This window comes from Talpa occidentalis, unplaced genomic scaffold (genome assembly GCF_014898055.3).
Source record: "Talpa occidentalis isolate TD23 unplaced genomic scaffold, MPIMG_talOcc4v2.1 talOcc4.16, whole genome shotgun sequence".
NCBI classification, from domain to species: Eukaryota; Metazoa; Chordata; class Mammalia; order Eulipotyphla; family Talpidae; genus Talpa; species Talpa occidentalis.
In genome coordinates this window covers 2,458,987-2,478,733 of record NW_023601653.1, presented here as the reverse complement: position 1 = coordinate 2,478,733, position 19,747 = coordinate 2,458,987, and the positions used below count along the sequence as shown (strand labels likewise).

Here is a 19,747-nt window from a genome sequence, read left to right as displayed (position 1 = left end):
CCTCGACCCCCACCCTGGAGGTGGCCCCGTTGGTTTTGCTGTCTTTTTAACTGTTTCCTGATCCTTTTTTATATTTAAACTCTGAGTGCTGGGACACTTCTGAGGTTTGATACTAGTTTTTTCTTGTTTATTTTATAAGAAATGAATTCATCATACCTCTGGGCTGTTACTGGTGAACTGCCCTGCTGGGCCTGCTCTCCCTGCCGTCCTCCTGGGGCCCGCCCTGGGGGAGCCCTCCTCCCTGGGCAAGACTGGGAGGCGGCCGCAGGGGGAGTGCTGGTCACACCCCTGCGTCTGTGGTGCTCCCAGTGAAGAGAAACCTACCGGCTAGATGTTCCCCGGGGCGAGGAGAGCGCAATAAAATGTTGGTTTGCAGCCGTCTCTGGTCCTCTCTGGGGGTTGAACGGAGGGCTGTCTCGGCTGGCGGAGGGAAGGGCTGGGCTAGCTCCTAGCACCGGAGCAGCCTAGCTCCTAGCACCGGAGCCTAGCGCCTAGCCTAGCCTAGCACAGCACCTAGCCTAGCAGCCTAGCTCCTAGCACCGGAGCAGCCACGAGTCCAGCCTCCGGCTCACGCGCTTGCAAACGCCGTCTTCATTGTGGCCAGCGAAGCTGCTCCTGCCCCCGTCCTGCCCGCAGGCCACCATGCGGGACTACTTCCTGCGGCTGCCAGGGCTGCCCTCCCACGTGTGGCCTCCAGCCCCCCCCGCCGGACACGCGGTCTGTGCGGCTCTCATGGGAGAGGCGGGGAGGGGACGCTGGCCCAGCCTGTCCCTATCCAGGTGTGGCACCGTTTCTAAGCCCCGCCAGCCCCTCCCAGAGCTTGGGCGGTCGCCTCCCACCCCCAGTGCCCGACCTTCAACGCCAGACCTGGGCTGGGCGAGCTGCTTCCATCAGCCCTGGCTCCCCACGGCGGCCACATCGCCTGCCCCTCCGGGGCCTCTGTCTTTCCAGCCCTGGCGCAGACCTGGCACATGCTCCCGCCCCGCTTCCTCGCCCTGGTCCTTGCAACGGGGTCCCCTCGCCACCACCAGCCCTCAGCTCCTCAAGGTCTAGCCTCCGGGCTCTGCGGGCTGATTTCACCCCTCCCCTATGTGTGTGACTCCCCCTCACAACCTCAGGGCAGGCCCAGAACCCCCAGCTTCCCAGGCCACTGTTGCCCAGGTGCCTGGTGCTGGCCTGCGGAGAGGCCGTGCCGTCCTCTCCAGACCTGTCTCACCCAGGAAGTGTGCCTGGGGCTCGCCCAGTGAGGACACATTCACCCTGCGGTCCTGGGGACCCACTGCAAACTCAGCGTGGCCAGGGGTGTGGCAAGGACCAACCCAGGGGCACTGCCCACCCCCACGACCTAGTTGGTGTCGACCCAGTTCCTGGCTGCGGGGCATTTTCTCCATGTTGGGGAAGCTCGGATGTGGGCGGCTGGGGTGTGTGTGGGGGCACAGGACCCCCTGGGCTCGTCAAGGCAGGAATGAGAGGCCTGCCCCACGTGGGCGACGTGCAGATTTGGGCATTCAGGGAGGGGCCCAGGGAAGAGCCGGGCTGGGATCTAGACCGAACATCCCCCATAAAACGCAGGAGGGGAGGGTCGCAGAAGACACGGCTCCAGCAGCCCACAGCTCCGCCAGCATGGGTGCGGGCGGGCGGCGGGATGTGCCTCTAACTGGCACCTGCTGTATGCACCCGGTGCGCTGATGGACAGCAGGCTCCCTGCTGTTGCCTTGAGCAGGGAAACTGCTTCCTTTTTGGGGTTTTCCTTGAGGGCGCCCCGTGCACCCTGTGCTTTTTGCTTGCGCTCCCCCATTGCCTGTGGGTGGAGCCGGGAGCACCACTGGACCCTGAGGGAAGGGGTGCCGAGAGGTCAAAGGCCCCAAGGGACAGCAACCCCAGGTGACGCTGCCCCTCACGAGACTGTGTTCCTCAGCTGGACGTGACTGAGAACAGGGCCCGACCGCAGAGCCTGGGCTCCAGGCTGCCGGCCCGCAGCGCCTGGGAAGGGTGCAAACCCACCGCGGTTACTTACACAGCAACAAGGTTTGCTGATGCTGAACACCCCGGGGCCAAGCTTTACGGGGCTCTTCCTCACAGTGCTGGGCGCGGGGGCACAGGCCTGCCAGTGCACGACTCCCACCCCAGCAAGCACGGCTCTGCCCGGGGCGCAGGCCAACCCCATGGGGTATGCACAAGACCAGCTCAGAGATTTCACCCCCTCGAGTGTCCCGGTGCACTGAAAGGGGGCGCTTCAGCCTGGAGGGGCAGGCAGGGGGCCCTGCAGAGGCCCTGTCTGAAAGGACCCTGGGGCAGGGAGGGGAGCAGGGCCCGGCCCAGTCCTCGCGCAGGTGTGCCGGAGGGGCCCCTCTGGCAGTGACCTGACTCGTGAATGGTCAGCACGTACCTGGCCTCCCAGCACACTCCGGAGGCACCAGCCGACCTTCCAGTCCCATCTGTGCCCAGAACAGAAGCGGCTCGTGTCACATAAAGTCACAGTTTTTGTGCTTTTGTTTTTCACATAAAATTTAAAGCCTTTGTATAAATCTTCTAGTCTCTGGGAGGAGGCCCCGGGGCAGGGCGGGCAGGGCCCACGACCTCCACTGCAGGCGGGTGGGCAACAGGCCCCCAGAGCCACTGCCCTGGGCCCGGGAGCCGCCTACAGGGTAGGGTCCAGGCCAGGGTCCTCGTCGGCCCCCAGCTCGTCCACGTGGCGGTAGGCCTTCCAGGCCTGCAGGTTGCAGCTCTTCAGGATGCTGCCCAGCTGCTTCCCGGGCCCCACCTCGAAGGTCCTGGGGAACGCGGTGCCCTTCTTGCGCTCGTAGATGGCGTGCATGGTCTGCTCCCACCTCACCGGGGAGACCACCTGCTGCACCAGCAGCCTCTGGATGTGCGTGGGGTGTGCGTACCTTTTCCCGTCAATGTTGGAGTGCACGGAGACCAGGGGCTGCTTCACCTCAATGGCCTTCAGGGCCTGCGCCAGGGGCTCCAGGGCTGGCTCCATGAGGCGCGTGTGGAAGCCCCCACTGACATTCAGCATTTTGGTGCGTCTGAAGCGGTACTTGGAGGAGTTCTTCTGGAGAAACCGCAGCGCCTGGAAGAAAAGGAGATGTGGGCCACGCACGCTTTGGAGGAAGCTGGCGGGTGGCGTGGGCAGTGCCATGGGGCTAGCGTCAGCCTGTGCTGTCTCCTGTCTCCGCGGGATTTCACCGGCAGACCGTAGGGACCTCGTTCCCCTCCTGCTCCAGGGAGTCACGCGTGTCCTCACATCCCAGAGGCCCTGGGGCCTGCCCTCCATGGGGTCAGCAGAGGGGCACTGTGCTCTCCAGCCCTCGCCGCCCAGGGCCCACCCAGCCCAGATACTGTGCCCTGGAAAACGGGAGACCCTGGCAGGCCACAGTGCATGTGGGAGCGGTGGGGCGGGGCTGGCAGGCCACGCTCGGCCCACAGCGCTTGATGGGGTCGGCAGCTACCTTCTGGGATGTCGAGCCCAGCCCACCCACCAGGGAGCCAGGCGGGGGTCAGGCCCTTAGGTGGGCCAACGCCTGCTCCCCTCGGCCTGGCCCTGCAGGAGCGTATCCCCGGACACCAGCATGCGCCCCTTGGTGCTTGTGACGCAGAAACGGCCCATGATGCTGGGGGAGCGGCGAGTGACGGACAGAGGGAGGGGAAATGAACTGCAACACCAGACACCGAAGGGACGCGGCGGGGCGGGGAACCGGGGCAGCGGCTGCGCCACAGCGGGGAGGCTGGGAGAAGAGCAGGGCGGAGTCCGGGTCATGGGTATCTTTGCTTGCTACGTGGGCTGGGCCTTGCCCTCTGCAGCGCTCGGCCCCTCTCTCCCCAACGCTCAAATACTTCGCAGAGACCACGTCAGGCAGAGCCCCCATCCCACGGGGGGGCTCACGGAGGGCGTGGGGCTGGGCTACGAAGGCTGCGCCCCTCAGCACCAACCTCCAGGTGTCCTGAGATCACCCTGCCATCGGGAAAGAGGTAGTTGGCCACCTCGCACACGGGGTCCTCCATGCCCAGAGACTTGCAGTGCTCCCGGGCTTCCCAGCAGGCGGCTGTGAACTTGGACTGGGGCTGGCCGAGGACAGACAGCATCCCGCTGGGCACAGCTTCCGAGGCCTCCTGCATGGCCTCGGCTCGGACCTTCACAGCGTACAGACCTATCGGAGAGAAGCACGTTTGGGAGAATCGGGCCAGAAGCCCAGGCCAGAGACGAGGCCAGAGCCGCCATGCCCCCAAGAGGTTTCTGGCACCGCAGCTGATCCCTGGAGCTCCCCACTTCAGTCTGGACATATTTGAAAGTGTCACACGGGGATGGGGGCTGTGCTGCTGCACCCGCGGGTCGCAGTCCATCCCATGGAACACAAAGCTAAGAAATACCCAGACAAAATGCCAGGGGTGCCACGATGGGAAGGCCTGGCGCGAGGAGGACCTCAGAGCTTTGGGGTTTGAGCGGCCGTGGCGGCCTTCCAGCTCGAAGTCCTGGATGACAGGAACACCTCAGCAGCCTGGACTGCTGTTAAAAGCTGGGAGTCGCTTGTGAAGAGAAACTGCTGAAGAAAACCAAGGAAGAGCCACCTGGGCTGCCGGACATGCCGGAGACAAGCCCAGGGACTCTGAGGACATGTCCCTTGTGAACCGGGGTGGCTACACCCCCAGAGCCAGGAAGACCCCACCCCGCCAAGGCCGACCAGCTGGAGCACAAGCTGAGAACGCAGGGTTTGCCGCGGCCGGCAGCCCCCACGGCCGCGGCAGAGAGTGGCTGGAACACAGGACAGCTCCTCCTGGTCCTGGCTCTGCTCCCTGGGGCGAGGGGGACCACAGGAAGGTCAGGAGGCCCTCTCAGGGTTGGGTGGGTCAACAGGGAGGGCCCTGTGGGATCCCCAACCCTCCTTGTTCTTGGGGATCTTGTCTCGGTACCGGGTTCTTGCTGGTCAGCTGCACACAGTAAGGCAGGGGGCGTCTCACCAAGGACAAAGGTCCTGGCATGAGGAACACTCTGGAGCCCAGTCTCTGCCACCACAGTAACAGCAGGCAGATCTCAATGGCCAGATGCTAAAATGCCTGACTTGTGAGGATCAGCAGAAAGTTGGGTAAGAAACTAGAGGTAACACTCTAAGACAAGCAGGAACAACGGCGGCCGCAGACAGGAGCCCCTGGTCACCCCGCCCCGGCCCGCTCCCTCCCCCAGCGCTTGCCCCACCTCTGGACTGGATTCTAAGTGCGCGTGTGTCGCGGGTGGCCCCTAGGCTCCTGGTGCTCACACCCACTCGGACTTGGAGTGACCGTGCCCTGTCCTGGCCACTCCCAAGGCGGCTGCTCTGCCAGGGACGGGCCCGAGGCACAAGCCCTGCCCCTTCCTCTCTCCCGGCGCCGTGTCTGCTCCTACTGCACTTTCAGCCTCTTACACAAGCGGAACCGCAGGGCTAACACGTTAGAGCAGCGATGGGAAGCAGGAGACCCCCACGCACCGGCACCCATGCTGACACAAAATGTCAACGCTGTCATTCTGCAAATGACGCGCACACCAAACTGTACATGCAACAAAAGTTTCCCCAGGCCGTGGAGGCGCGGGGCTCTCTTGTCCATCCCTGAATAGCGGCCACAATGCTTTCAAAACTTGACGTGACATTTACATGGAAAGAGCCAGGTGAAGGGGCATGAGCGGGTGGTATCTCCTGGTCGGAACGTACAGCTACCGGCTCTCTCTGGTTTTGAAACTCTCCACTGCCCCATAGAAACTCCCCTTCCCCACTAAGCGGTGGCCCGCTCCCCCCTGCTTCCCTCCCCTCTGATCACCGCCACTCTGTGGTCCCCAGGGATTTGCTGTTTCTGGACAGTCCCTGGGAGTGAAGGTCAGTGCAGGGCCCAGGGCTCTAGACCTCACTTAACACCGTGTTTCTGAGGCCCAGCCATGCCGTGGAGGTATCAATACTTGATTTATTTTTTTTATGGTTAAAGAGCACCCCCTTGTCTGGACACACAATTTGTTAATCCACGCTCCCGGCGACGCGCACTGGGTGTGCCCATTTGGCTGCTGTGAAGACTGAGGTTATGAGCACTTGGGACCAAGGATTGCTGTGTGGACACTTTCATTTCTTAGGTCTGCACCTGGGAGCAGGACTGCTGGGTCCTGTGGTAACTGTGTCTCCCTCCACAGCAGCCACACCATTTTATGTTCTCGCCAGCAGGGCATGACGGTGCCTATTTTTCCGCATCCTTGCCAGCATTTATTAGTTTCCTCTTTTTTTTTTTTAAATTGGAGTCAGCCTAGTCTGTGTGAAATGGCATCTCACTGTGGTTTGATTTGCATTTCCCCGTGAGGAGTGACGCAGAGGCCGTGCCTGCTCCTACTGGCCACCTGTATGTCTTTGGAGAAACTTCTGTTCAAGTTCCTTGCCTGTATTCACCTGCAAGCAAAGATGCTAATGTTCCTGGCAATGTTCCTGGCCCCCCGTGAGTCGAGCACCACACTCCCGCACAAATCCAAACCCTTCCTGGGTACCTTCAGCAAAGTCCATGGCTCCAGCAAACACCAGGGCTGCAAATTCCCCCACGCTGAATCCAGCGGCAGCAACACAGTTCTCAATGACCTGCAGTGACAGATGAGGAAGGTGAGGCCGGGCTGTCACGGGGCTCCGCACGTGGGAGCGGCAGGGTGTCCGGTGACTCAGCGAGACGGCTCTGCTGCCTGGTGTCCCAGCTAGAAGAGGACACACAGTGGCCCTGGAAATGAGCCATCGCCCCTTTACTGATGAGGAGCCTCCCCAGCACAGCAGGCGGCCGGTGGGAGCCCGGGAGTGGGGGTGGAGGGAGCTAAACAGAAGCCACGGGCCTGACTCAGAGAGCTGCATGCGATCCTCACCTTGGGGGAGGTCCCTTTCCTCTCTGAAATGGGGGAAGAAAAGGATCTACCTCATCGTCGCTGAGAGAATCACGTGAAGATAATTTAGCAAATCCCTTTACTGTCCCTGAGTGTCCTTTCCTCTTCCACACAACAGCAGCATCTACTGCACAAGCTGCCGAGCGTGAAAGAGGGTAAAAGGTTTAAAGCACTGGCTTAACACATACTGCTCTGACATTACTATTACTAGTCATCAAGTCACAGCTTCAGGTGAAGCGGCCTTCTCCTATATCTTCTTCTCAAGGAGCCTTCACTTAAAGATGGAGTTTAATCCTTTCAAAGTCTCCTAGTAGGGGCCTCCCTGGTGGCGCAGGTGGTTGAGCGCCGCGCTGTGAAGCTGTCCGCAGCCTCTGCAGCGTGGGTTTGATCCTGGCTGGCCGCAGAGATACCCACATGGTGCGGCAGACCTCTCCTGTCTCACCCACTGCTCTCCTCAGCAGTGTATTTCAGTCAGTCTGCCTGTTCCGCTCCCCACTCTGTCTCTGGTGAATCCTCTCACCCTCCCACACGCCTCTGGCCTGTACCCCAGTTCTTGCATGCATAAATAAATAAATCTTTAAAAAAGAAAGGAAAAGAAAGTCTCCTAGTAGTTGTTAAATGATTAGGATCATTTAAAAAACGGCCTGGACTCCTGAGGCCCTTTTCCTGCTCCGCTTTTTCTACAACACTTAGCATCTTCAACACACTGTTAGGGGAGAAAGGCTGTCCTAAAGCTGATTCCATACAGGCTTCATGGACTCCACCCCCATCCCAGGCCAAAGCCAAAGCCACTGGGAACTCCACATCCCATCCCCACCCAAGGGAAGGTGGCTGGGGCCTGAGGGTGGGGTTCAGCAGCCAGGCGGGTATAAAGCCAGACACGCGGGCTTTGGGGGGGTCCCCCATTTTGGCTCCCCGCCAGCTCGCAGCGTGCGGCCAGCTCGGAGAGGGCCTTTGGGTTTCCAGGTCGTCGGATCGGGTAGGACGCATTCAAGACTTTATTTCCCCATTTTCTCCCTGAGTTGTCCATTTTCCTTATTTCCTTTTCCCTGGTAAATAAACCTTTTATGAACCTTTCCTGTGTCCTGCAGTGGAGTGTTCATAAGTCCTTGTAAGCGCGCGGGTGAGGCCCCACAGCCGGGCACCCGCTCAATGTCGGGGCTGCCCTACAACACCACCACCCAACTTCGACGAGACTGTTCTGCAGGTCTGGCTCCCGCCCTGCGCTGCGGCGTCCCTCGGCCAGGGCTCCTCGTGTCGCTGAGGGCGGCGCCCGGCCCGGGGCGGGAGCTCAGGCTCGCCGGGGTGAGTCCGCGGGGCGCGCGCCGGGCCTGGCGGGGGGCGCGGGGCGCGGGGCTGGCCGAGAGCCCGGCCGCGGCCCTCCCGCCCCCGCCGCCCGGGCCTCACCTGGGGCTGCAGGTGATGCAGCTTCTCCACGGCGCCCAGCGAGGCCACGAAGACGGCCGGCTGGCAGCAGGCGGTGCGGTCCAGGGCCTCCCGCGGCCCGCGCAGGCTCAGCTCCAGCAGGTCGTAGCCCAGCACGCGGCGCGCGGCGGCGTAGAGCTCGCGGACGCGCGGGTAGCGCAGCAGCCCGCGGCCCATGCCCACCGCCTGGCTGCCCTGGCCCGGGAAGAGCAGCACCGAGCGCTGGCCCGGCGGGCGCCGCGCCGCCGCCCCCAGGGCCCGGCCTCCTCGGCGGCGGCATCTCGCAGCAGCGCCGCCACGTCGACGACGCCGGGGGAGGCGGCGGGGCGCTCGAGGCCCCGCGGCGGCGGCCGGCGCCCCAGCCCCCAGCCCAGGCCCGCGCCGGCCCGGCCGCCCGCGCCACCCGGACGCTCATGGCGGAGACACCGCCGGGGGCGTTACCGTGGCGACCGAGGTCCGACTGCGGCTGCGCGGCGCGGCGCGGTCCGAGACGCATTTTCTGCCGGGCGGGCCCGGACAGGCCAGCGGGGGCGGGAAGAAAGGTTCCGACCCCGCTTCCGGACCTTCGCGGCTGCGCACGGGGGCTGGGCCGGACCGGGACCGGGACCCGGACCGGGGCGAGCTAGACCCACCCCGCGCCACGGAGCGCCTTCGGGAACAGGGCTGGATAAACGACGCGACGCTCCGCAGTAGTCGCCGTCTCCCCAGCCCGCGAAGGCGCTCCACAGTCTCCCTGCCCCGCGCCGCGTGGAGCTGGGCCGGGGACACGCGCGCCTCAGGCCGCGGCCCGGCTCGCGGGGCCGGGACGGGAGGCGCCACTCGTCTCCGCGGGCGGAGGGCTGGGCAGAGGCTCAAAGATCAGTGGCGGGTGCGAGAGGCGGCGGGGACGTGGAATGAGGGTGCCGGGTGTCTGAGGGCGCGGGGCGGGGCACCCCTGAATCCGCCTCGCGTCCCGGCCCCCGCCTCACCTCCCGCTGCCTCCCCGGCCCGGCCCGGCCCACGTCACGCTGCGCGCTGGGAAGACCGGCCGCCCCGGGTTGGGTCGCACCGGCAGGCCTGCTCAAGAGGGCCAGTCCTCGGGGGCATCAAGGGAGTGGAGGCCCACCCGAGCCCGCACACACCCGCGGGGCCTCCCTCCGACAAGGAAGAAGCAGAAACAGCCCGCATGGCCACTCCAGGGGGCTACATGAATGACTTTGGGCAGATCTCCACACTGCCATGGTCATAAAAGATAGGCAGGTCTCCAGGTTACTACATGAGCACGGCACGCCCTGCCTGAGAAGCCCATAAATGCGCAGTAAAGGGATCTTTAAAAGACAGAAATCCACAGGACAGGGAGAACAGGAACAGAACCCCCGGCCACAGAACCCCTGGCAGCTGGACAGCTGGTCGACCAGTATTACCTGACTTAGCAGACCCCAGATAGCCACGTCCCTCCCAGCAGCGGGGAAAGCCGAGACCCAGCCCTTCATCGTATTACAGAATCCGAAATTGCTTGGGCCCTGGCAGCACTTGCAGCTTCAGAATCTAAGGCTGAAAGAGGGCAAAATAAAGAGGACCTTTGGAGTGTGTCTTGGGGGGGACAATTAGATCTTCAGATCCCCGCCCTCTTTCCAGCCACTGCGAGATGTGCCTCCCCTATCCGGCAACATCTGGGGCTGAGGTCTGGTAAGGGAGGACTAGGCATGCTAGAGGCATCAGCACATGTGGGTGCTCGGCCAGAACAGGTGGCTGCTGAGCATATACACCTCCAGTATTCTGCCACCAAGCCCCCACAAACTTGCAGCCAGACCCTAGCCTCCAGGCAGGGACTGGAGGACCTTGGGGGAAATCTGACCAGGTCGACAAGAACCCCCAAAGATATTGACAGTCTGGGACCCAGACAAAGGAGCCACCACTTCAACGTACAGTGAGCTAAACCAGCAAATACACCCCAGGCTAATGTTCTTCCATTCTGCTAATCATGAGCATTGGCCAAAGACACCCAGGCATCGGAGGAAAGCCTCCTACACACAGAAGAACAAAGCCAAACCCGAGTGTACGATTCAGAGGTTATGAGAGAGAAGAAAATAATGTCTTAATTAAACTAGGACAGCTCTGAGTAGTCAGACAAGACCTACCATCCTGAAAAAGAAACAGTAAATTCCATGTAAACAAATAAAGAACACGCAGAAAACAAAATAAAATTCCTTGGAAGTGCAAAGTCAGAAACAGAATGGAGCGCCTCAGTAGAAGGAAGACCAGGCGGAGAAACCTGAGGAACCCTCCAGGCAGAGGAGGCCAAGTGTGAGAAAAGGCGGCCGGAAGACCAGCCTGGAGACCCGGGATTCTGAGTTAAGAGTTTCCAGAAAGAGAAGGGAGAAAATAGGGGCAGGGAAATTATCAAGAAATTTTTTTTTTCAATTTTCTGAACGACAATGGAGGCCGTGAATTTCCTACGGAAAGGGCTGCACAGAGCTGGCGCGACGGGTGAGTCACCCTCACGCAGGCGTGCACTGGACGTCGCAGAGCTCCGGGGACAACAGTGTAACATCTCCTAAGAGAACAAAATAGGTCACCGGCAAGCTCTAAAAACCCAGCGGGGTGGCAGCTGGAATGAGATGGGTTGGGCCTATGTGCTGAGGCACAGCAGGTCCACTCTGAGCTCTAGTCAAGCCCCGCCACCCTGGGGGGAATGCAAGGTCTCCAAAACTCCCCCTCCCATGCCATCTTTCTCAGGAACTCCTGGAGGGGGCAGAACACAAACACAGGCACAAGGAAGAGAATGATGCTCCATCCAGGAAACCGACAGTCTGCAGAGCCATCAAAGGCACCTCAGGGTGGTGGGTGAAGACAGACCCCTGATGATGCAAGCGCCAGCCAGAGGCGGCCAGCCCAGCTGGGGGCATCAGGGGCCGCCGTCTGCCAAGTGCAGGCCCTGGGTGCTGCCTGTTTAAGAACAGAATCCAGGGGCCTCCCTGGTGGCGCAAGGCGTTAAGACACAACCTGTGAGGCTATCTGCAGCCTCTGCAGCACGAGTTCAGTCTCTTGCCAGGGAACAACCCATGGCGCAGCAGACCTCTCCTGTCTCCCCGCTGCTCCCCTCAGCAGTGTATTTCAGTCGCTCTGCCTGTACTGTTCCCCACTCTGTCTCTGGTGAGTCCTCTCACACCCCACCCCTCCCTGCACCTCTGGCCTGTACCCCAGCTCTTGTATGCATAAATAAATAAACCTTTTTTTAATTTTCATTGTAAACTGTGCACTAGTGTTTATATACATTTCTGTCTGGAGCATTTGACAATTTAGAAAAACAAGTAGATGGTGTTTGTTACTATGCAAAGAGGTTTCTGTTTTATTTTAGGGGGAAGACAAATCGAGAGCCATTTATAGCCTGAGGCAAGGTCTCACCTGCTGAGAAACGGCAGGTGGTCCTGGTGAGGGTGGGCACTGGGTGGGGGAGCCTGGGTGACATGACTTGTTCTTTTGTGTCTGCATTTCCTGTTCCCTTACAAGAACTAGGAATCTCTCATGTAATAAACATACAAATAACGTGCAGGGAAATGCTGTACTCCTGCCACGCTTGGAAATGGGAGATCAGGTGACACAGGGGTGTCGGACTGTGGACCGCCTGGTTTGAACTCTGACTGGGCTGGCTGCTGCTCAGGGGAGGAAGGGGTGTCGCCCAGGCTCAGGTAGGGGGAGCACCTCGCTCGGGAGGAGGCAGAAGTAGCGGGAGGCCAGGCAGCAGCAGGCCGGGCATCCGCGTCTGCTTCCAGACCTGAAGGGTGAGCCGCTCTGCAGCATGGCGCTCCCGCAGGTGAGTGTGGCTTCCTGGGGGCAGGGCCCGAGCGTGTTCTCAGGCCCTCCCTTGGCCCCCGCTGGCAGCACACACTTTGGGACAGAATCTCCACTCCCAGGGTCACTTCTGTGGGTCTAGCGCCCTGGGAAGGGCTCCAGGGGTGAGGCCGGAGGGAAGCTGCGCTGCCGCCTCCCCGTGAGTCTTCCGGGGGAGGCTGCAGCCACCGGGGCCAGCGGGGCCCCTCCTTACAGGAAGGGGCTGAGGGCTGGCAGCTGCCCAACGGCACAGGGAGGCGTGTGTGCCTGTTCTGCAGCGGGCAGTGCCAGGGTCGCAGGCCTTGCAGTGTTTTACTTTCTTTTAAAACCAGGGGGGAAGACGCCTCAAACCCAGCCTGGATTACAACTCTCTCGATACCAGCACAGCCCACGGAGGCCCTGGGTGGCCAGCAGGCCAGGCCTGGGAGTCAGGGGCCAGCCAGGGAGGTGCCAGCTCGCTGTCCCTGGGGAGATGTAGCTGCAGCTCACCTTGGCCCAGGGAGGACCAGTTTGGGCACTTGCGAGCTGAGGGACCCTGCCAGGCCAAGTCAGCTGAAGGTAGCTGGCCAGCAGAGGCCTGGGGGTGCAGGCACAAAGCAGTGGGTGCAGAGGAAGAGGCGAGATGCTCATGGCCTGGGGCTGGGCACGCCTGTCCCATGAGTGGGAGCAAACCAGGGGTCCCCTCTGGCCGCCACCACTCCCCCAGTGCCAGCATGTGAGGAGGGGGGCCTGCCTGCACCCCCTGCAGCATCCTCATTGGGCCCCCTGTGCTGCGCCCATTTCCAGGTGGGGAAGGAGGCCAAGCAGTCACAAAGAGGCTGCGCCAGGACTAGGTGCCCAGCGCACAGGAAAGGCGCCCGGTGCCCCCTCCCGCCCCCTCGGGGCCAGGGACGCTGCCGAGCGGGACGCCCAGGCCTCTGCTGGCAGCGACGTGACCCCGCCCGCCTCTGCCGCCCCCTTCACAGACGGGGAGGGGGGGGCGCCCAGGAGACCCGGCGCGCCGCCGCTCCCCGCGGGGAGGAGGGGTGCGTCGTCGGGGGCCGGGCTTGGGCTCGGGCGGGTCGCGGCGGGCGGCGGCCCCGGGCGTCCAGCCAGGCGGGCGGGGCCGGGCGGGGCCTCGCGGCCGGGGCGGGCCCTCGGGGCGCAGAGCCTTCCCGGAGACCGTCGCGGGTGAGTGGACGGGCGCCCCGGGGCTGGCGGCCGGGCCCCGACGCCCCGCTGCGCCCCCGCGCCGGGCCCGCGGGGAGGCTGGGGCGCGCGCTGCGGCGGCCGAGCCGGGCGGGCCCCGAGGGGGCGGCCGCGGGCAGCCCGGGCGCGCGGCTGCTGGGTCGCGGCGGGGGCCGGCGCCCCTCCCTGGCTGCTAGGGGACCCCGCGGGCCGGATGCCGGTGGGGGCGCCGGGAGGGGAAGTCGGGCCCCCGCGGCCCGCCGGCCCCTCTGCACCGCCCGCCGCACCCGCGGGGGTGGAGCCTGACCCGGCTCCCGCCCGTTGCCCGTTGGGCGGATGAGCGGCTGGGGAGGGCGGGGCGCCGAGCCGGGCCTCGGAGACACCCCATTTCTAGCAGGGGAAACCCACGCCGGACGAGGAGTCATTTGCCCAAAGCCGCTTAAGGCCCCGCAGGGCCCTGGAACCGGGTCTCCAGACCCGCTCAGGTGCCCGGAGCTGGGGCGGGGCGCGAACCCAGCACCCCGGGACCGCCGGGCGCCGAGGCGCTGGGGAGGGTCGCGGGTGGCGCGTGGGCGGCGCTGGGGCCCCGCGGCCTCGGCCCTCCCGCCTGGGTGGGGGCGCGGGAGGCCTTGGGCTGCCCCCCGCGAGCGGCGGGTCAGGGGCGGGGGCGGGAGCCCCGTCCAGCATGCCTGGCCCTCGCAGGTCCCTGGCCTAGGCCGCGCCTGGACCGAGGGTGCAGGCTCCCCGGGGGTGACGTGGGGACCCCTGGCCCGGGGCGGGCTGCCGAGAGGTCAGGGGGTGTCGCAGGCCCTCGGGAGCAGGAGGCAGGCGGATCGGCGCCCTCGGAGCATGGCGGGGGATCCTGGACCCCGGGAACCTTTGAGGCCACCAGGAACCTTTGCCCGGGGTCCGCGGCCGGGGCTGGCGGGTGCAGAGCCCCGTGACCTGCTGTCCAGTCTCGCCCATCCACAAGTGGGGGGGCACCGCCTCTGCCTCGTGGGGGGGTCTGGTGTGGTGTGTGCGCTCGGGTGACGTGTGCGCCTGGGGCGTACCTGTGTGGGGTGTCCACGGTGCGCTGGTGGTGAGTGTGGCGCGTGTGTCGTGAGCTGTGATGTCTGGTGTGTGTGCTGTGGGGGTGTGTACGCGGGGAGTCTTCTTTCAAAACAGAGTCCCCGGGACGGTGGTGGCTTCTGGGGAGAGCCGAGGCCAGGGGGAGCAGCGCCCGGAGTGGGGAGAAAGGGCAGGACTCTCCTGCTTCTGGGCAGCAGGTGTGCTGTGTGGGGAGGCCTCGGCGAGCAGGGTGACCCCCAGACCCGCACTGGCTCAGCCCCCACTTCGCAGAGGGAACAGAGGCCTGGGAGGGGAGGCCCCAGGGCGGTGGGTCCGGCCTCCTGGTGAGGGGGCGCATTCTGGAGCGGGGACCCTGGGCTGCAGCCTGAGGTGCAGGGCGAGGGCCGACCCTGTACCTGCCCCGGGGGCCGGCCGGGGGCCTGACTCCCGTGAGGCTGGGATGTTGGCTCTGGGGCCGCACAGACGTTGTTGGCCTGAAGAGAACCTTCTGGAGCTGGGCAGAAGGTGGAAAGTGAGGCCCAGGGACACACGCTGGCCGACTTCACCAGGCAAATTGGAGGCAAAGCTCAGGTTTGTGTTCTCAGTCCCCTTCTGTTGGAGAGAAAGATAGGGGTAGGTGTGCGCTTGGCCTCTTCCTGGCCATGGGGCCGCCCCGGCTCTCCCAGCCCTCCCGGGTGCTCCATCCCAGAGTGGATCTCTCAGGCCCGCCTGGGCCAGACGCCCTGCCCGGCCGGGGCCAGTGTGACTCAGTTTGGTGGGTGCCCCGGTCAGTGATTCAAGAGCTGAGCTGTCTCCGGAGGCCAGGAAGCTCCCTGGACGGCTCCCAACTTGGGGCACGTGTCCTGAGTCCTGTGTGGGACTTCTGGGCAGCGGCCAGGTGCTGTGACAGGGCGACATGAAGCCGGGGAGGGGAGTGCAGACGGGAGGCCGCCTCCTGGCCCATCACAGATCTGGGCCCAGACTCCAGGCCTGGCCCTGCCCCCTTGCCGGCTCACAGGGCTCAGCCTCAGCGAGCAGCTCAGCTTGCTGGGCGCCTCGTAGGTGCTCAGCACAGACCTTGGGACTGTGGGGCAAGAGGGCATGGCCGATGAGAAGCCACTTGCCGGAATCCCTCTGCCCCTGCCTGGGGGTAACAGCATCTAGGCGGAGGCTGGAAGCTTCCTTGCCCCATCCTGCCAGCCTCAGCAACCCTGTCTCTCCCCCCACACCTCAGTGGCCCTGGGCCTCAGGCTGTGAGCAGCTTCCCCTCTGAGGCGAAGCCTGGCCCCAGTGCTGTGTGACCCCCTCTCTGGCCTGCAGGGAAGGGGTGGGGATTTTAGGGTGGGCCTGTCTACAGAGACACTCCGGCCCCCTGAGGAGGGGGAGACTGGGCCCAGAATTGACATGATGTGCCTGAGGTCACAGTGTGTCAGTGGGGAGCATCGGTTTGAGCAAAGCTCTGCTGGCAGGTGAATGCCGTGAGGTGAATGCCGTGAGGTGAATGCCGTGAGGTGAATGCCGTGAGGTGAATGCCGTGAGGTGAATGAGGCACGATGCCTGCAGGCATGGAGAGGGGTGAGGATGAAGGCAGGAATGAGAAGTCCCTGAGCTTAAGGCCTAGACTGGACTTGTGCAGGCCTCCCGCAGCTCCCGGTGGCACTGGGCTCCCAAACTGGCTTTGAGGTGGCAAAGAGGAGGGGTTCCTTGCCAGGAGACCCAAGGTCAGGGTGAAGGTTCGAGCACAGGACCCTGGCAGCTGGGGCAGAAGCTGAGTGTAGCCCACGAAGGCACCGGGCAGCCTTCAGGGCAGGGCCGGGTGTTGGGGTGGACCTGAGTCCCGCAACCCTGGGGCGGGTGGTGCTGTGAACGGCCCCGCCTGCCGTTCTTCCTGGCCCTTCACTCGCTGGATGGGTCAGCGCTGGCTGGATCGGAGCGGTAACAGACCACCCAGGACTTGCAGTGACACCGAAGAGACCACAGGCCTGACGCTGGGTCTGCACACAGTAGGTCCTGGGGAAACGCTCCTCCAGTTCTGGAGCGCCCCACCCTTACCCGTCTTTCTTCTCTTTCAGAGCTTTTAGGGACAGCAGCTGCAGCAGTGATGGCCCCGCCCTGGGTGCCTGCGGTGGGCTTCACACTGGTGCCCAGCCTGGGGGGCTTCCTGGCCTCCCACTATGCCCGTGGAGAGGGCCTCCGCTGGTACGCTGCCCTGCAGAAGCCCGCGTGGCACCCGCCCCACTGGACGCTGGGCCCCATTTGGGGCACGCTGTACTCGGCCATGGGGTAGGTGGGCACGGCCTCCCCTGGTGGGCGGTAGGGCCCCGGACAGAGCTGCTCCTCTGGGCTGCGGATCTCAGGTGACTCTTGGCTAGCGGCACCATTTCCCAGGCCTGGTTTGGCAAGTGAGGGTGGAGAAAGCTGCTGGTTGCACAACTGAACTTTTTTGTGTGGTGCCTCCGGGAGGGGCGGGCTCCGGCCCACACTGGCATCCCGACTGTTTTCACAACTCCAGGGTGAGACAGGCTCCGTGCGCAAAGTTCAGATGAGTGTGCTTCCAGGGCAATAGCAGTAGCAGCAACAGCAATTAGCAGCAGCTGCCCCCTTCTCCGGGCACCTGCTCTGCACCAGCTCTAAGTCGGTTAATTCCCAGGACCCCCTATTTGACAAGGGAGTCTCCCCAGGACACAGGATGGCCGGTCCAAACCACAGGGACTCTCGGCTGGACCTCACCGTGGTCAGAGAGGAAAGTGTTGGGTGGGAGGGTGCCCCCTGGTGTCTACAATAGGAATGGCATCCAGGGGATGTGGTCAGTGCCCAGCCCTTTTTCCGGAATGTTCTCAGTGTCTGGTCCATCAGCCCAGGGCAGGGTGGGCAGGCACCAGGCACACAGGAGGTCAGGCTGGGTGCCCCAGGCTTCTGATGGGAATAAGACAGTCTCAAGCCAGGGAGCCACCCCTTCCAGCCCCAGCCATCAGGCTCCCAGCAATTCCTGTGTCCTGCTCCCCCCTCCCCCCTTCTGGCCTGGGGACCACTGTTTCTGCCTCAGCCAGTTCCAGCCTCCAGGCTCCCTCCTCCCCCACCCCTTGGCTGTCCTCCACCTCCAGCTCCTGGCCTGATAAAGCCCAATGTGGCCCCACCTCTTCCTCCTGAGGCCACAGGAGGCTCCTGCTGGGGTCAAACCCTCAGGCACTAACGAGCTGGGTTCTGGCCCCCACACCTGGGTCAAATCCTGGCTCTGCGCGAGGGTCATCTGCCAAGAGGTCTTTGAGAGTCACTTCCCCTCTCTGGGCCTCAATTTCCTCAATAAGGCCCACCAGGGCTTTACGTGAGGCTGAGATGAGTCAGTCTCGGCGAGAGCAGGGGCAGGGGCAGGGCCTGGCCTGAGTAGGTGCCGAAGGCCTCAGCTATCATTGTTGCTGCTGTTACCCTGGTGACACTAGGAGGCCCCTGGGCAGGTCCCACCCACCTCTGCAGCCTCACCTCCCCGAAGCGGCCTCCCAGCTTCACCCTCCCGCACAGGGGCTGATGTAGAGCCTCACACCTCCCTCGATCCTTGTTTCCTTCCCCTGGCGAACTCCTGTTCATCCTCTAAGGCCCAGCCCAAGTTCCCATCATCCTCTGTGCAGTAACTGGGGTAGGTTAGGAGCTTCCTCTTCACTCACACGCCTCATGTGCTTCCCCTTCACAACACAGAGGATGATAATATTGGTAAACATCTATCGAGTGTCCCATGTTCCAGGCACTGCCCGAGGTACTACTGATCCCCATAGCAACCTTGTGAGAGATGAAGGCTCAGCGAGGTCAAGCAGTCTCCCTGAGGTCACACAGCAGTCAGTGGAGGGTGTGCCTGGGCCATCACTGTGTTGTCCTGGAGGTGAAGTGGCTCCCTGGCCTGGCCTGGCCTGGCCTTCTCCTTGTTGGGGCCCTGACAGCAGCCTCTGTTTTAGGTATGGTTCCTACATGATCTGGAAAGAGCTGGGGGGCTTCTCGGAGGAGGCGGTGGTCCCCCTGGGCCTCTACACTGGGCAGCTGGCCCTGAACTGGGCGTGGCCTCCCATCTTCTTTGGCAACCGACAAATGGGTTGGGTAAGTGCAGCCTTGGTCTGTCTTCCTGTCCCTGGAGATGATGTGGGGGGGAGCCCTCCCTTGGGGAGGCCCATGGCCCATGTCAGCATCTCCTCAGGAGCTCATAGGGGACCAGAGCCCCTCAGTGGAGTCCCCGGCTGGCTATTCTCCAGGGAAGGAAGCTTTATGGGGCTCTGACTGGAGCTGGATGGGGTTGCTGGCTTGGTTTAGGGGCCACTGTGTAGGGAAACCCACATTATACCTGCACAACCCCCCCAACAGGGCCTGGGTCAGGCAGGGCTGATTGTTCTCATTTTATAGATGAGGAAACTGAGGCAGAGACCAGGGGACGTGCTGGGCTAGGTCACTCGGGCATGGAATGGGGGGCTCCCTGGATTGCAGCAGTGGGCGGGCAGCTGGGACACCCACTCCAGGGCCCTGGATCCTCAGGCATCCCCGTGCCCCTCCCCCTGTCTTCGCAGGCCCTGGCGGACCTCATGCTGACCGGTGGGGTGGCGGCCGCCACGGCCGTGGCCTGGCACCGGGTGAGCCCACCGGCCGCCCGCCTGCTCTACCCGTACCTGGCCTGGCTGGCCTTTGCGGCCGCACTCAACTACTGTGTGTGGAGGGACAACCGTGGCTGGCGTGGAGGCCGCAGGCTCGCAGAGTGAGGGCCGGCCCTCCGGGGACCGCAGCCCCTGCCTGCCAGGCTGAGGGCGAGGCCCTCGTGCTTTCCCGACCACGGGACGGGCTGGTCTGTCTGGTTCTCAGCCCAGGGGGTCACTAGCAGCTTCAGAGGTGGTCCAGGCTGAGGCCCACTGGGACCGGCAGTCGGCGCTTTCCCCACTGCTTGAAGCTCCTTCTCAGAACGTAGAATTTTATAAGCCAAATAAAGTTTTTAACCTCCTGGCGGTGGCCTTTTCACGCGCGGGACTGGCTGCGGGGAGAGGGAGGGGCCTGCCCTACACGGGCTCTACACCCCCAGCCAGGACTTGGCCAGGGCTGCCTCCCACGCTTCTCCGGACCGCCCAAGGGCCTGCCAGAGGGCGAGGGCTGCCCGGGGTGGGGCAGTGGGAGGCTGCGAGGAGGGGCAGCCCGGCTTGGCCCTAGAGCACCCACCCGTCCTGCTGCCCGCCGGCCTGGCCAGGGTGCGACCTCAGGTGTGCGCTGAGGCCACAGGCCGCTCCGTTCCCACCTGCGGAAGCTCAGCCCAGGCTCTCGGCAGGCTGCCTGGTCCGAATCTGGCTCTGGCCAGGCCCCAAGGGCCCTCAGCTGGCCTGGGCCTCGAGGGGTAGGGCTCAGAGGCCAGGACGGCTCCTGACCTGCCCCCCTGGGCTGCAGGTCAGCCTC

General features: G+C 63.8%; 2 protein-coding genes across 3 annotated transcripts; one reads left to right on the top strand and one right to left on the bottom strand.

Moving 5' to 3' along the window:
• Positions 1 to 8: 8 nt before the first annotated feature.
• Positions 9 to 8,717, bottom strand: MCAT (malonyl-CoA-acyl carrier protein transacylase). The gene is given in 6 exon segments (XM_037513415.2): positions 9 to 3,076; positions 3,937 to 4,154; positions 6,500 to 6,587; positions 8,285 to 8,553; positions 8,556 to 8,603; positions 8,606 to 8,717. Coding segments are annotated over 6 exon segments (1,170 nt in total). The 3' UTR covers positions 9 to 2,641.
• Positions 8,718 to 13,251: 4,534 nt separating this feature from the next.
• TSPO (translocator protein) lies at positions 13,252 to 19,335 on the top strand. 2 transcript variants are annotated; one of them, XM_037513414.2, is made up of 4 exons: positions 13,252 to 13,285; positions 16,405 to 16,615; positions 18,280 to 18,418; positions 18,880 to 19,335. In XM_037513414.2, exons 2-4 carry the CDS (start codon positions 16,434 to 16,436, stop codon positions 19,066 to 19,068), a joined length of 510 nt encoding a protein of 169 aa, XP_037369311.1. In that variant the 5' UTR covers positions 13,252 to 13,285; positions 16,405 to 16,433; the 3' UTR covers positions 19,069 to 19,335. The 2 variants fall into 2 exon arrangements, with proteins under 2 accessions (XP_037369311.1, XP_054551969.1); XM_054695994.1 differs by lacking the exon at positions 13,252 to 13,285 and adding an exon at positions 13,661 to 13,767.
• Positions 19,336 to 19,747: the final 412 nt, after the last annotated feature.